Raw genomic sequence first — 16493 nt, forward strand, 5'->3', positions numbered from 1 at the left:
ACAGAATGCAGGTCATATTCCTGAAGAACAAGACAAATCAGTACTTCACTGGAGATAGCTACAGTTTGATATGGAACTGGAAGAAAAACATAAAGTCACTTGATTCCAGAAAGACTTCATGTAACTGGTAAAAACACACCAAACAAAACCTCCAATCTATCCTATATGCAAAACCTCTTTTTTTTCTTTTTGCATGTAATTACAGGAGAGCAGAGATGTATAATTTACTGTTGAAAGAAATGTCTTCCTCTCCCTGACTCCTTCTCTTGCCCTATCCTGCTCTTCCATGCAGTGGAGTGGCTGCTCCCAATCTGACAACATTAATTTGATTTGAAAAGTCACTGACATAGTATAACATTGACCTTCCACAACCAGTGTTCCCTAGTTACTATTGCTAAAGTTGTTTCACTTCAAATGGGATGTACACCAGACTAAATAAAAGAACTGACAGGCAGAATACTTGAAATCAAACTAATTGTATTTAAATTAGAGATTAACAATTAGCTAGGAGTCTTCAAACAATGTATATAGATAACCAAGTTATGCTCTGCTGTTAAAATGAATCCAAGATATTAAATACAATCATACAGCTTTTGGCAATATTGTACAAGTTTCACACAGATAGTAATGACTAACATTGCTTTAGATAAGTGCTTTGAAGGCAACTCCATTTAAGAATGAAGAGAGCAATACAGTCCTGCACCCCATATCAGTGTACAGTCATGTTTACAAACATATCTGATGTCAGGGCACTGGCTCCGGAGTGTTGCAAATAAACAGCATTCCATACTCCAAAGGGTGTCTGTCTCATAATCCCTGAGGCTGTGGCTGGTCGATAATGATGATGATCGGAAAAAAAGAATTGGGTTATGGATTGGCCCTGTACATCTGTGACTTTGTAGAATAGATTTTAATTGCAGTGCAGCTCTGAAAAAGCACAGAGAGCAGAAAACAAAATAATTCCCTTGTCTGGTCGGTTTTGCACATAAGCCCTATGATCCCATGTATAGAATAATAATTTGTTTAAGGAACTCAAGAAAACTTCGGTTACAAGATTCTAATTTTTCTTTCTATTTATCCAGAACCCGTGCATTCATCTTATTCCACTTTCACTGCTTCATACCATTGCCTTTCTCACAATCTCATTTTTTTGAAATACGAAATTCTTTTTTCCTCCAGCTATTCCATATCGAATATTTCTTCTTCTTTTTATTCTTTCTCCATAAGAGCAGAAAATGCATTGCTTACTTACATTGGACTTTCCTGTTTCAGATCTCTGGAAATAATTTGTAGTCATTTCAGGAGCTTCTCTTTTCCAATAAGAAGAAAGAGAATTTACTCTAAACCTTATCATTCCTGCCCCATTTTTTCATACCTTGGATAAAGCAGGAATATCCTCTGCCATTTCTGTGAGGGCCCTTTAATGATAATATTTGTATAGCTAAATGACATTTTCCATAGTACTTCCTTTTGCTAATACAAAGTAATAGCTTTGTTACTGTTTTCTGATTAGATGAGTTGGTATAAGATAATGGAAATAAATTTTATACAGTTGTACATAAAACAAAGAGAGTGATTAGGCTGTAAAGTGACTGCTAAATCAATCTTGAAAATGCAGCAGATTTCCATCTCCCTTTAACATTGTGAGTTCCATTTGGGTTAATGATGGCTATCGGCACACGCCAAGACAGAGGGGGAGCCCCTTCATTCAGTTTGCATGGCTTGACTCTTGTCAGGAAGACAACACTAGAGACATCTGTGTAAATGATAGAACAACACCAACACATTTTGTGATATAACACGAATTCACACATTTTTCAAAAGCTGAGTGAGTACATACTGTGTTCTCTCTTGTTCAGTAAGGACAGTATGGTGTGTTTGCTCGTTGATTCCTTATGCTGATTGCTTTAAGTCTAGCAAAGGGACGCCATCATCACCTCCTTCTCCTTCTTTTCTTTCCTGCTTAAGAACAACTTCTGGGAGAGTCACTCCTATTTCAGGTGACTGGGAAGCACTTTTTGTTGCACTATTCTTGTCTTTCTTTACCTTAGTGATCACTTCTGTGTAAGAGATTTCTTCAGTGAAGGGCTCTGCTGCTGTGAGCTCAGAAGCAATGTGTACACCGGCTTCCTGGATCCCCTCCTGACCTTCGGCTCCTGTTCGTTCTTTATTTTTTTTATGGATCTTGAACATCTCCTTTGTTGGGGCAGCTTGTGAAATGGTTTTCTTCATCCTTATCCCAGATTGTTTCAGTCTCTCTCCTGACTGCCTGATCCTCTCTCTCCTCTCAGGGGTCACTATCCTAGTTTGAAGCCTGTTTACCTTCTTGCCAAAATTTTGTCTTGTCTTTTGGATATTTTCCCTTGAAAATGCCTTTTTGATATCATCAATGCGCCTCATGCCTGATTTCTTGAACTTGGTTGCTTTGCTTTCTTCTATATAATATTCTTCATCAGAAGACAGATCATCAGGTGGGAAAAAATCGTCCTCTAGAGTTTCACCTGCTGTCATCTCTTTGATAACAGAGAGAGATGAAGGACACTCGGTTTCCTCCTGTGAATGAAAGCACAGAGTCATCTTCCAGCAAGTGTATTTCAAAAGGATGGTGATTCATGCATTTTTTTTTTGGTTGACTTGCAGTTAGTTAAAGCTAACTGAAATATAATATTGTAACATAGTAAGTTAGGCTTGTACCATTGTACTTTATGCAGAATACAAACGGCAAAAGAAACCTTTGCCAAGTTCTGTAGAGACTGCTCGATTAAAGATTTCTTTTCACTGTGGTTCTACCTGAAATTAATGAATGCAATAGTCCTATGAGTACTGGCCTCTAATGGTTTTCAGAGCAGACTTGTATAGTTCATTTATTTTTTTGGACCTTAGCTGCTTCTCTGGGATTGGACCTAGATCCATTATTCCTCACCAATAACAGCAGACATCCTGTAGACAAAAGAGGCTCTTGTGCTTGTGTCAGCTGTACACTCTCCAAACAAGCGCCTCAATGATACCAGTAGCTTCAGTCCTCTACTGTTACCAAGACATTGTCCATTTTTTACTATTTGGAGTTTAGCAAACATTTCTGTTGCTGCCCAGAAGGGAATGAACTCCAGCATATTAACTTACATGTGCTGGCTCCACAACGGGACAAAGTCATTAAAGGAACGAGATGCTATTCAGTAAACCCAGTTCCATACAATTTCCTCAGCACCTGCACCATTGCTGAGGTGAGCTTGATTTGTTCCATCTGGAAACATACGATAACTCCGAGCAAGCACCTCTATCTCCTGTGGTGAGTTTGGTGGCCTGTATGAGCATGCAGAATTAGAATCATGGAATCAATCAGGTTGGAAAAGACCTCTGAGATCATCGAGTCCAACCTTTGACCTAACACCACCTAATCAACTAGACTATGGCACTAAATGCCACATCCAGTCTCTTCTTAAATACCTCCAGGGACGGTCACTCCACCACCTCCCTGGGCGTATACAGGGACATATATACATATTTGTATTATTCATCCAGTGGGTATCAGCTGCATATCTTAGCACTAGGAATTCATGCAGCCTCTCCAAAGAAAAATTACTAGAGGCTCAAATCTCAAAGACACGGAAGATTTCCAAAAGCTGTCCACAGTAAACAAAAAATTTACCAAGATTCACTTAGTGGTTAAGGACATTAAAAAAAAAAGTGAGAAAAGCTTATGGCAATGAAGGATTTATCTGAACAGGGAGAATCTCCTAATACAGTTGTTTCCCTGATCTGAAGACTGCCGTCTACATGGACAGTACAGATTTGTGGCTCAGTGTCAGTAAGTCACTTCTATCTAGGAGTACTAGTGTATGCAGAGTAGAAGAATCATAACTTGCAGGAGGTGTATGTATGCCACCCTATTTTTCCCTACCAGCTGTTTGCGTGTGTGTGCTCTTTTCCCAGGACGAGCAGCCCTTTGGGGTACAGACAGGCACAGCGGCTATATAAAACTTCTCTAATATGTTTCCCATTACTACTAACTACTTCAGCTGATTTCTGAGGCATGATAGTGTCAGGACTCTACAGTTAGTATTATCATTCTAATGCAGACAAAAAGAAAGATATCAGAAGTTGTGAACCCATGAATAGCAAGTCAGGCTTACTGAATATTTTGCTGTGAACTTACTTCCAGCCAAAAAGATGTCTGTCATTTTTCACAGTGACTCATATAGTAGTGAGTCATGCTATTTTACAGAGTAATAGTAATACATAAAATAACATACATTGAGCTATTTGACAGACAAAGCCCACTTAGGAATCTGTCATCATGCCTTGGCTTCAATAAAAACCCTCTAGTAAAATAGTTGTTAATGCATAGAAAAAATAGGGACAAATTATGTTACATTGATTACAGCAGAATGTTATTCAACTCATCTGTCAAAATCAGCAGGAACAAAACTACAATGCTTTGCTAGTAATCATCTTCATTAACATGTGCAAATTAACATTAATTATGTAAAGACTTCTATATATAAACATAATCCCTTCTTTTCTGAAAATTAACTAAAACACAGCTGGGTAATAATTCCTCAAAGTTTTTAAATTATAGCCCAGTCCTTCAGCTGAAATGGTAACAAAAATATTTCCAGAATGACTATTCTGAAATTTCAGTAAATACAGAGATGAATATGGTGAGAGGAGTATACCTTTCATATGAAGATTTTTCTTGTATTTACATTTATTACTGTATTTACCTTTAGTCTATTAGCTAAAGAAGAGAGTGCTTTAACTTTCACATAGACATGTTAAAATTATAAGTTATGAGCAATAATATGAGGGATGAAGGTCTTGTAGATAAGAGACAGAATCTAGAGTCACAGATCCTGAGAAACATTTTCATTCTTCTACAGAGTCTCAGAATGATTTTTGCCAAAACTTGTATTTTCTCCTTTTCCTTGATTTCTGCACACATCTTGAAGAGTCAAATGTAGCAAGGCAAAAAATTAGTGTGAGTTTCTATCTCCTCTCAAGATTTCTGCATGTTACCAAAGCGGAAAGTATTAGTGAACCCGTCTAGCATGTTAGGGAGGTATCAGAATAAAAATACAGTGATTTAGGCTCAGTAGGTGAACTTTCTCATCTGTTTCCTTTCTCTCTCCTGCTCCTACCCATTTCTTTTAATCACTAGGTATCAGTAGGGCAGAGAGAAGAGAGTAGCTCATCCTTCCTAAAACAGGAACAAGAAGTTTTAGTACCAGGTGGGAAACAGATGCAGTCACAGCATATAGCTACCAGCTCCTTTATAGACTCACTAAAACCAAACACCTACTGATTTCAGCAGCACAGAACAAAGCCCTAAATGGGGTGACAGCTTTCTCTTTGTCTGGAAAGCAGATGGGACTCAAAACAGTAGGACTGAGCAGTCTGATCTTAGGGGAGGGTGAGAAGGGAGTTGAGCCATTGATGATGCTGCTGGCAAGCTTTTAGTTAAAAATCTGCTTAAGCATTTTGCTAGGAAGGACTCTTCCTAGCTAAGGGAGGATCTAAAATGAGGACAGGAGATTATTTCACAGTAAAAGATAATACCAAACATTCAGTTATTTTTAACATGATTTCTTGAACAAAGAGGCATGCAGTCACATGGGCCATTAATACATATGACGTGCTCTGCTTGCCTTGCCTACTAGCAAATACCAAAGACATGCACAGGCCAGAATCAGAACACAAATCTGTGGAAGCTGAGCATTCCCCTCCTCCTAGATGGAGCACCTGCAGTAAGTGCTCACTAGCCATAACTGCTCATCGGCCATAACCTCCTTATAAGTTATCCTCTGCTCAACACACTGAAAACAGACCTGGACCTTTTAAACAAAACAATTTTTTTTTCTTTTTCTTCGAAGAAAAAAGTTGGTATGTCCATGCTGTAAGTGGTTAATTTGGAAGATGTCTTGTTTTAATACAAGGAGTGTAACATATACACTTACATTATGCATATCCCACCTTCTCAGCCTTTCCACTAACACAGAAACATTTGGGCATTTTACACCAATTTGAGAATGGAGTTCAGACACAAAGAAATAAGATCTCTACTGCAAAGCTGGCTGTGTTTTGAGTCAGTCCATCTGTCCCTTCAGCTGATGTCTGTTCTGAGCAAAAATGCCATGGCCCAGGTACCTTGCCTGTAGATCTGGACTTGATGTCTTCAGCAGAGGACAAGGATGCTAGGAGGTGTGTGTTACGAATAGAAGTGAGAGGGGAGAGGGGAGAAAGAAATCAGGTTAGATAGCGTATTGTTGAAACCGGAAATGTTTTGGAGAAATGCATGTGTGTTGAAGGAAATGAACTCTGAAAGGAGAAAGACTTCAGGTTCTGTGGTAACAAAGAAGGGACTAAAAGTATTGGTTGAATGCTAAGGGAAAATTCTGGAGACCTTTGCAGCTGGACAGGGGGAGAGATACAGAGGCCACAAAGCTGTAAGGGTAGCTAGATCCACTGCTTAAGAAACAACTTTAACAGACAAAACTTTGAAGTGTAAGATCATAACCGAACAATTGTGCAATTCAGGAGTGGTTGGTGATGCCCCTGGCACAGCAAGTTTGCTAAGAAAGCATCTTAAACCCGAAATATGTTTTTTCCTATTTTTTGAGTATTTAACCTCTCAAATATGCCCAGCCAAAGAACTTTGAGCTTTTAGAGGCCTGGCTGAATGCAAAGTAAACTTATGAGTAAACCTCAGCTTTGGTGAAAAAGGCCAGCATAGCATTAATTTGAATGGATGGCTCCAGGGACAGAGAATATTGAAATCCAAATGTTTCAAACACTGGGTTCCCAACAAAGTCTGACTCCATCACTGACATTTTCACCCTCTGCTCTCATTTCAATTTAATTCACAATTAGAAAATTTTTAAGAGGACATAGCCTGTGTCCTTATCACACTCCTTTCACTCGTCAAGTTTTTCACTGGCTTCCAAATTTCTGGCTGCTCTGCACCCACGGAAGAGGGCAGTTTGCAGGCATTGCTGGTGTCTTCTGATCTCAAGGAAGGGATCACACAGTAGCATTTTTTCCCGTGGGATATAGCAAGGCATTATGAAAGAAGGCTAACGCGCCTGCTCCTTAAACTGCACAAAGTGCAAGGTGCTGACTTTTTCACCTCACAGAAAAAAAAAAACAGTAGGTAAATAATCTTAAATGTGGCAATGCCCCTACTCAACACAATGAGACTCCTGAGGTGGTGATGCTCAGATAATTGAAACATGCAGGCAAAAAGAGACTGTCTCAAAATGTGCCTGCTTGATAACCCTGCCTGCACAGTCCCCTGGGCAGGGAAAGAGAGGAAATGGCAGAGCAAACTGTTTAGCAATGTCTCAGATATTTTGCAGCAGTGGTGTCCTGGCAAAGATCAGGTCAGCTCTAATAGCACTTTTCACTCTTACTGCTGCTCTAAGGAGCAAATAAACCAAAGGGGGCTGCTGGAAAAATGTCATGCCTTCAGCGAGGACAGTGATGCTGGGAAAAGGAAAAAGGGCTGTTGAAAAGATTCCCTCACAACCTTCTTATCTAAATGTCTACTCTATGGAAGCACAGACGGGATCAATAATTAATAGCAGCAGTACTTTTATTTTCCTAAAGAAAATATGCGTTTATTTTAGAGTTCACTTGATTTGCTAGATGAACAGTGATATAATGCCACTGTACAAAAATACTTAAGTACATTAACACTTTTAATGATACTTTCAGTAATAATTTTGCCATTTGTAAATAAAAAACAATGGAATCTGAGGTCATTTTAATGAATGTAGCCAGTTCAAGAGCTTTACTTCCCCTGTCCTTTCATGTTTTTTGGCACATGTATTTTAGGCGTGTATTTTGAAGCCCAGACTGAGCTTCCAAAGTTGGCAAGGAGAAAAAAAAAAGGTAATACATTTTCTTACATGCAAATATTTGCTAGAAATGCTATAAACTGGTTTTGTGTTCTCTTTTCAAATAGCTTCAAAATGTAACTCTAACCAGCTTAAATAAAGCAACTGTTATCAGCTCTCAAGTATTATTTAATTTCAACCAATACTTTAGCAGAACAAAGCTTTTTAAAGTTAAAAATATAGCAGAGAAAGCCAGAATGGCCAAATAAATAAATCAATTTATATATATATGAAATAAATACAGATAAAATTATATATTGTACATATGCATATATAAAATCAAGGCTCAAAATGATCCTAACAAAACTGCTCCCAGCATAAGTAGGGAGCAGAGACTGATGAAACTCCATACCTTGGAGTTATTGTGTGGCACAGGGAAAAGGTCAGAGCAACTATCTTTCAGCCTTGGGATGTGTGACAGGGAAGGTGCAGGTGATGATTAACATAAGCACAGATGGGACTAACTGGTGATCACTTGATAATTCTGAAGCAGAGCACAAAGCAGCAAAATGATCAAAGGCCACCCAGTACCTGGTCTGGCACCACTGCCGCGTCTATGACAACTGGTGATGCAAATGATGGGCAGCTTATGGGCAGGAAACTCCATTGCTGCAGTGTTTAAAAAAGTCCTAGAAATTTGCATGTTGAATGATTGATTTGTTATTCAAACTGGTAGCCAAGGTAAATCCCTAAAATTCATCTCCTTAAAATTGTGCTCTAAATCAATATGAAACCACTGATGAATAACCAATTACAAATCACTCAGCACTTTCACTCATATTCTAACAGTTAAGAATGAAGCTTTATAAATCTCAAGTGATCCCTTCATTTCTTCTGCAAACATGTCATTTTAGAATCTCTGCCATCAGGCCAAAAAGCTGCTCAGATGAGAGAGAAATAGGATTATTTTAAAAGGCCACCTAAGGAGTTTTATCAAGTAAAGTAGACAGAGAATAAACACTTCAGCGTATAAGACTTTATGACTAAGTGCTATTGCTTGCTTTTAGAATTATTTTTACATAATGGAAAAGTAGCCCAGCCAGAACAGTCAGACCCACTTATTTCTCTTCTGTGAAGGCTAATACACATCCTTTTAATTTAAATTCTGATAGAAATTCATTAATTCAACCATCACCGTACAATGACTACAAAGAAACCCAGCTCATTCTCTCATTATGGTTCTCTGTAACTCGCTGCAGTCAATGAGCGAGCACTACTCAGTTACTCCACATCAGTTGGAGAAGCTCTTGGCTTCAGGCCACCACATGCTGCATAAAAAGGACAACTGCAGCTCCAGGGGAAAATAAAAGCCGCACACTTTCCTTGCTTTGCTATTGTTTTATGGTGCTAGACCAGGGAATAGCTCTGCAGGTCAGTCTGCAGGTTTGAAGTCAAACTGATGAAATTTCTCACTTCCAATTTTTCTGGAAGCCTGTTGCCAGTGAAGTAGAAAAAGCATCACAAGGTGTGATAAGACAAAAAAGTACATTTGTTAATGTTTTGATTCATTCATTCATCACAAGATGACTGCTCCTACAAGTCAGCTAGACCAGGGAAGTGCTCTCAAGTACAAGTGAAAGCCAGACAGTCATCAGGAGCTGCTGAACTTTTGTGCCCAAGCAACTGTGCCTCCATATGAACTCATTTCTGAACAACTTTTCAACTAAACAGAAGGAACAAATACTTATAATGTAGAAACTGTATCCAGTAGACATCTACAACAGGTCGAGCAAATCAGGCTCCATACACTTCTCTCTCCTTGCTTGAAGGGAATCTATAGGCCAAATGTACAAACATTTGCATTAATAATGTTCAATGCCCAGGAAGATGAATCCTGTCCCAGACCCTTGCTGTTAGTGACTTCACATATTCCTCATGTCTGTGCCTGTGCTGTTTTGATCAACTTTATTCCTGTACTATAGGAATAAATTGCAAGGTTCAGCTACCTTCAGTAGTGCTGAGAATGAATCCCATCTGCATGTCCCCAGTCAAGTCCTTTCCTGAATCTGTGCCTCAGGAACGAGGGGTACTGCTGAATGGCAGGATTTGATGATCTTTAGAGGTCTTTTCCAGCCTAAGGGATTCTATGATTCCATTTCAAGATACATGTGAGCCCACAGCAGCAAGCCACAGCTCCTGGTGGTAAGTTGTTCCAAGCAGTCTCTAGGACCACAGAAAAGAGGCACAACACAGGAGGCTCATGGTGCAACTACACTCTTCTGCTGGCTTGCAAGGCAACCACAAGCGAAGCCCTGAACAGCTGCATCCAGTGCAAATGTAAATTAAGATCAGTTGTTTCCACCACTCAATGCTAACAGGTGGAGAAAAATCAGTGGCAGCCCTGCAAAAACAACAGCCTGTCCACCTGTGAGGATCACTGCAATGGAACAGGTTTAGGGCCACCAGATCAAACAGTGTTGAGTCAAGTTTATAATCTGCTATTATCTGCTGTGAAATATGCAACCTATTTCATCTTAGGAACACAGAAATAGCCCATAAGTGCCTTTTTTTTTTTTTTTTTCATTTTCCTTTCTCCTTGTTCCTTGCAAACATGTCACTAGAAAAACAGTTTTTCCTTAGCTGGTTGAAAGCTTTTGATTTTTTTTTAGAAGCACAGGTAATTTATGATCTCCTTGGCTGTGTTCAGTACCTCAGGGCTGGCCCTGCCTCTCCACAAGTGGCTACTGCACAGCACAGGGCCAGCTTTGCACTTTGGACTGAAGCACTGGGCCCACCACTGCAAACAAAGGCTCTTGCAAGAGAGGTTGTCACTCTGTGACACAACTGTTGGGTTTTTATTCTCTGTATTCTCAGCAAAAGCAATACCTGTTCCAGCTGTAAAAATATTTATAAGGTTTCTGCTACAAGACTCCAACAAAGGCCCTGTGTCATTAGGCTGCTGCGGCCAGTGCTCTGCTGTCACAGGTAGTGACACCATTTTCTTCCCATTAAGTTTTCAGACTCCACTTTATTAGAAATTTAAGTTTTCTTCTCTCCCCATGGGTTCTAGAAGAAGGCTTTGTCCAGATCCTGATGTCTCCAGGACTGGAGAGACACATTTCTGGTTTCAGATCTGACTCATGGACAATTTACACCCATTTCATAATTTTGACATTTTTCTTTACTGGACTCCTCATCTGTGCCAAAACATATGTATAAATGACATCCACAACCTCACTCAGCCTCTTGTCTTGATGAACTAAAGCAAGCTAGGACCTCCTGGTCTTCTCTTATTTACCAGGGCTTCCCATTTCTCTGATCCCATTCCTGGTAGCTGTTTTCAAAACCTCTTCAGTTTGAACACAAGAAATTTATTTCAAGAGGGATGATCAGAGCTGTACATAGTAGTCCAGGCAGGCTCTGAGGCATTCTGGGCTAGGGCACTGGGCATTTCTACCAGTTCTGGAAACATCTTGCCTGAAGCCTGTTATGTCCACATTTAACTTTTTGAAGAGCCATGACATCAAGTGGGGTCTCCGTCATTCTGAGAGAAACTAACACTCCATTTTCTGTCCTTTCTAAACTGTGGGGCTTCAGAACACAAACTAAAAGGGGTTTCTACTAAAAGTACAGGAATTGGCACCATGTACATTCAAATTAACACTATTATAGCTGTAAAGATAGTTTGTTTTCATATCTATATTTCTTTCTGTGAACTGACAGCTCCTAAATTTGAGCATTACACCTTTTCTGTACTGAGATTTTTAATGAAAACATTACACAGTTGGCAAAAATGGTCTTAGAAACACATACACTTTCAGAAACCCATCGCAAGCCTCACTTCCAATTTCAACACCATCCACTGTTACCTGTTGTTTTTCCAGATTATCTGTTATGAAGTAAAATACCAGGTACATAAATATGAGAAAGGATAAGATCTCTCATGTTTCTGCAAAACAGAAAAATGATCTAATATGAGCTACCTAGCACAATCTGCCCTTGGTGAGCTATTAAACTTCATGCTACTAAGGATACTGTTCTGCAGAGCCCTTTTGAGCCTGCCATTCTCATGCCCAAATGGTACCAGATTAATGGCAATGGTTCACATGATTTCCTTTGTCTGTTTCTAAATAGAAGTGTTATATTTACTGCCTTTCCTGTCACAGTTACTCTCACAGGCTTGGCTCAGAATAGCTGTAATTAAAACTCTGTGCCGATGGACAGTGAGTTCATGAGCCTGATCTCTCAGCGCCTTCATCTCCTGAGCTCCTCACACTCTGATTTCTAACTGCCCCTTCAGATGAAAATGTCTCCACTTCAGGTTTCCAGATTATTGTCCCCATCTTGATTTCACCATTTTTACTGCCCTAGTCATTATGCTACAGAAGGACATTGGCCAGGACAGGACACTTATATTTTAATTTACATATGCATAAGACCAGCAGCATACACAAGGATGCTCCTGCGAGCCTTTCCCCATGTGGGTGGTGAAGCAATTGCAGGGCAAACAAATCAGTTGTAGCATAATTGTGTAGGCCAGTCAAGCCATAACCTTACTTGGTTTTTGACATGTCCAGTAAGTTCAAACGTCAGACAGCAGTGAGTGAAACAAATGCATGTGTCTCCTTTCACAGGAAGTTGTTACGGTGCTTGTGTGAAGTAATAATAGAAAAAAAGTGCAGTAACCGTAACATGGACTTTCTGGTGCCTGTACACTCCCATTCAAAGAGGGACTTGCAGAACATGCAGAAAAGCAAAAGAAACAAGTTCTTTCAGTATTAAAAAAACCCAAAAAAACCCACTTTTATTTTCTGAATAATTTAGTCAGAATCATTTAAATTGTTAAATGCTCTTTGACTGCAGAGAAATGATAGCTCTCACAGCTGGTTATTCAGACTAACCTGAACAGAAGTGAGCAGTGACCTATACAACCTACAACATCCTTTGTATTTCCTATTATAGTCTCTGGGCACATAGCACTCCAGGGTCAAAGACCTCACTAGAAAGTCTTAAGTAACCTGGTATTTTTAATCATGCAGCCAGCCTGGGGAAAAGGGCTGCCTGCTATCGTATCTTTTCCTCAACCACATGGCCTTCTAAAAATTAATGTGCTCAATTCCCTAATCATTCTGCTCAAGGATGATCACTTTGTCTCTTTTTAATGTGAGGATATTGCAACTCTTTTCATCATTGCTGAGGTGTCCTGGAACAATCTCTTTCAGCCAATGATCCTTTTCAACCTGCCTACGCCTTCTATCAATGATAAGATCAAAGCTATCCACTAGAAAGAAAATCTTTAGTATTTAATTGGTGTTTCCTTTTTCCTCATATGCTGATGTTCCAGTAAAAGTTAAAACTAAAACCCACATGCACTCACTCATCTAGGCATTCAATACCAGCTACACACAGGTCACTGCCCTCATCACAATGTCCCAAATGGTTCATTAGAAAAAAATCTCACTACAGAAGAGCTATCAGTCACAACCACAGAGTAAACAACTTGGTTATATCCACTTGTAACATATAGTGAAGGGAGTATGCTGATTCTGTAGCTATTAACAGACTCCCACTCATCATAGCCAAGCTTCAGTCATTCAGGTCTTGGCACTGCTGCAGTATGCCTACAAGGGTATAAATCAACAGTGTGAAAATCACTGCACTTGAGTGAAAGAGACTTTCCTAAACCTGTGCCTTAAAGCTTCAGTGGACTCTAGACTACCTAGCATGTTCCAGCTTTTGTGGAACAATGCAGTTATCCTCCTCCAGGGAAGTGTTAAATCTCAGATCCCAGACGGATCAACATATCTGCCCCTCTTCTGTGGAAGTGGGAAAAGATTCTTCAATCTACCTTACAAAAGGAATGGAAGTTAAAGAAGGAGTTGTTCATATTCTCACTGGTAGTTCTCAGCTACAGTGGGAAGAGGAAGCTTGAAAGTGAACAATAAAAAGTGCTGGTTCCCTTCCTGAAAAGTACCAACTAAGAATTAAACACACAAAATAGGGTGCAGGTCATTCTTGTCCAGCAAAACCAGCAGAAAGCTCAGACACTCCACTGAAGGCAATTCTTAGAGAAAGCACATATTGTGAGAGCCACCTTTTGTATCAAGTATCTCAAAACATCAACAGCTGTTATTTATAGCAGCATGTAAATCCATTTTCGCCATATTTTACTATATTTTTAAATAAACAACAACTCATGCCTTGCTAGCAGAAAAATTTACATTATATAATGAATACTGTTTTAAGAACAAATGCTTTCAAAGCATTGATTCTGCTGCAGCCATTATGGTAAAGGGCCATCAATGAAATGGCATTATGCCATTAACCAGAGGAGTCAAGAGATATTTATTACCTTTAGATGGGAAATGATTTGCAAGGAAAAAGTGAAAGTGCCTGTTTTCTATTCCATCATGATGATGCAGTAATTGTAACAATTGCAATAATTGTAACAATAGGTCATATTGGGCCTATACTTTCTCCTGAACATGCATAGTAAGTCATTCAGCTAGAAAATCTAGGAGGCACAATTTGGCTGTATGTGGTACTAACATAACATTAAAGAGGTAATATTTCCTGCCTTCAGCTTTTTCTTTTTTTTTTTAAGTATTTTTCCCAGTAGTAGAAAATGAAGTAGTTAAGAAAGCTGGATTATGCAGAAGGATTTGTCAGCCATACATGGTGGTGAATATACTCGGTGAAGCACAGGGCTCCATTCATTGCAAATGATGTTATTTATGTACAAACAGATGCAAGAGCAGGGTGTAAAGCTGAGTGATGGGTGCGCACTGTGTTACTCACGAGGTGTGGTATTTTCAAGAATGCCTAATGAGAAATACAACTCATTTGAAAGAAGCTTTGGTGACTCGCTGGTAAAAAGGAGCAACTATGCTTCTGGTAAAAGATTAAACACGTACTTTCTATAGACCTGGGTAACAGGGAAGTTCCAGCAAATACAGGATCAGACCATGTAACAAGTGGGTTTCACAGCACTCACTGACAAGACCCCATGAACTTCCTGCACTGTTTGTATGGATGCAAGTGAGACGATGCTGTTTCATAAAACTTCTCTTCAAACTTCTCATGAAACTTCTTTTCAAGTGCAATTATTTGTAAGAACAGTGAACATCCTAGAATAAGGTTAGTGAAAGAAAATAAATTATTTCATTGCCTGATACAATTGGAAGAACAGTGCTGCGTCAAAACATTTCCGAAGTAGAGCATGCAAAGGAGTACTTTTTGTCATGAAGGGTTTGTGGGTCTGAGCTTCAGTTTGTGCATATACTTTTATACACTGAGACAATGAAAAAAGCTCCAATTTGTCAGCAGTAGGAGAGCCTGAGCAACAAGTTAAACGAACCACATTTTGAAATCAGTGTTAGAAGAAAGTCTATGTTCCAGAGAGACTGAAAACACTTTTGCTATTTGCACTTCTGCCTAATATGGTGAAAAAAATAACAGAGATGAATGTCAGGCATGGTTTGTATGACAAGATTTACAGGGCCTGCCTCATATTACCTTTCGGAAAGGCAGCAAATAGTCCTTGCTGATCTGCAGTTAATCTTACACCACTGGCTCAGAATTCTACCAACACTAATAATAGACCCTGTGTACTGCCATCAGGAGGTTTGTGCTGAAAGACGTTGAGGAGCACAGCTCAGTGTTAAAGAAAGCACAAAATAACTCATGTTCAAGAGACTGCATCTTTTGGTTTGTTAACCAACACCTACCAGCAGCTACCAAGGAGGTGGCAAAGCAACAGTACTACAAGAAATTAGGTTTGTGGTTACCTGATAAATTACGACCCGGAATTTGTTTTTGTTCAGCATCTCCTCTTGTTTTGCTTTCACCTTCCGCACGCTGGTGCTCTGTCTCTCCACGCGAGCCCGCACCTCCTTCATGGTGGAGCTGACTTTGCTGGTTTTCTGCAGTAACTTGTTCACCATGAAGCCTGTATTGCCATGAGCCTGGGCAAGCTTTAAAATGTCAATCTGTATGGTCTTGATGGCATTTTCCATCTCCCTGTGCTTCTCCTCTATCCTTTTCTGGCTCGCCTGCACGCTGTCGACAATGTTGGCCACTTTGTCCAGGACTGTCACAATAGTGTAAGCTGCATCTTGTTCTTCTTCCTCCTCAATGACACTGGAGAGACGATTTTGGTGTGTTCTGTCAGCCTCTGAGGTGTTTTCACGGCGATCCATTTTGCCTGCCTTCAGCCAGGTTGGACGGAGGCGAAGTTTCGGTGATCCTGCCAGAGTGAGTCTGGCGCTGTTGCAGGGAGCCACGGTGACAGCTGGCTCCGGCAATGTTCAAAGTAGGGCGTGAAACGCCGCTCCTGGAGCTTGGTCAAATACTTCTGACTATAAAATATCCACATGTGATTGTTCAGATACTTTCAGCAACATGAAACCCCTAAAATTAGGAAGCAATATCTGGAAAGGAACATACGTTTAAAGGGTCACGCTTCTGTACTGATGAGGTTATTAGTGTTAATCCAGGAAAGTTAAGTAACTTGCTAATTAAGCAGGAAAGCAAACTTGCATATTTTTAAAGATCTACTTTTGTTTCATGTTACTGGAGTGCTTTCCTCCGAGGGAATTCAAAAAGCAGTCAGGAAAATTAGCACAGTTGTTTTCTTCCAGCAAAACAAATTCAGGTCTTCAG

General features: G+C 39.7%; 1 protein-coding gene across 1 annotated transcript; it reads right to left on the bottom strand.

Annotated features, from left to right (window-relative positions):
* Positions 1-457: 457 nt before the first annotated feature.
* Positions 458-16457, bottom strand: CAVIN4 (caveolae associated protein 4). Its single transcript, XM_027740746.2, has 2 exons — positions 15620-16457; positions 458-2553 (listed from the first exon to the last, which is right to left on the bottom strand). The coding sequence occupies exons 1-2, from the start codon at positions 16028-16030 to the stop codon at positions 1894-1896; spliced, it is 1071 nt and encodes a 356-aa protein (XP_027596547.1). The 5' UTR covers positions 16031-16457; the 3' UTR covers positions 458-1893.
* Positions 16458-16493: the final 36 nt, after the last annotated feature.

Source organism: Pipra filicauda, unplaced genomic scaffold, assembly GCF_003945595.2.
Source record: "Pipra filicauda isolate LSUMZ 115617 unplaced genomic scaffold, ASM394559v2 scaffold56_size3634133_pilon, whole genome shotgun sequence".
Taxonomy (NCBI): domain Eukaryota; kingdom Metazoa; phylum Chordata; class Aves; order Passeriformes; family Pipridae; genus Pipra; species Pipra filicauda.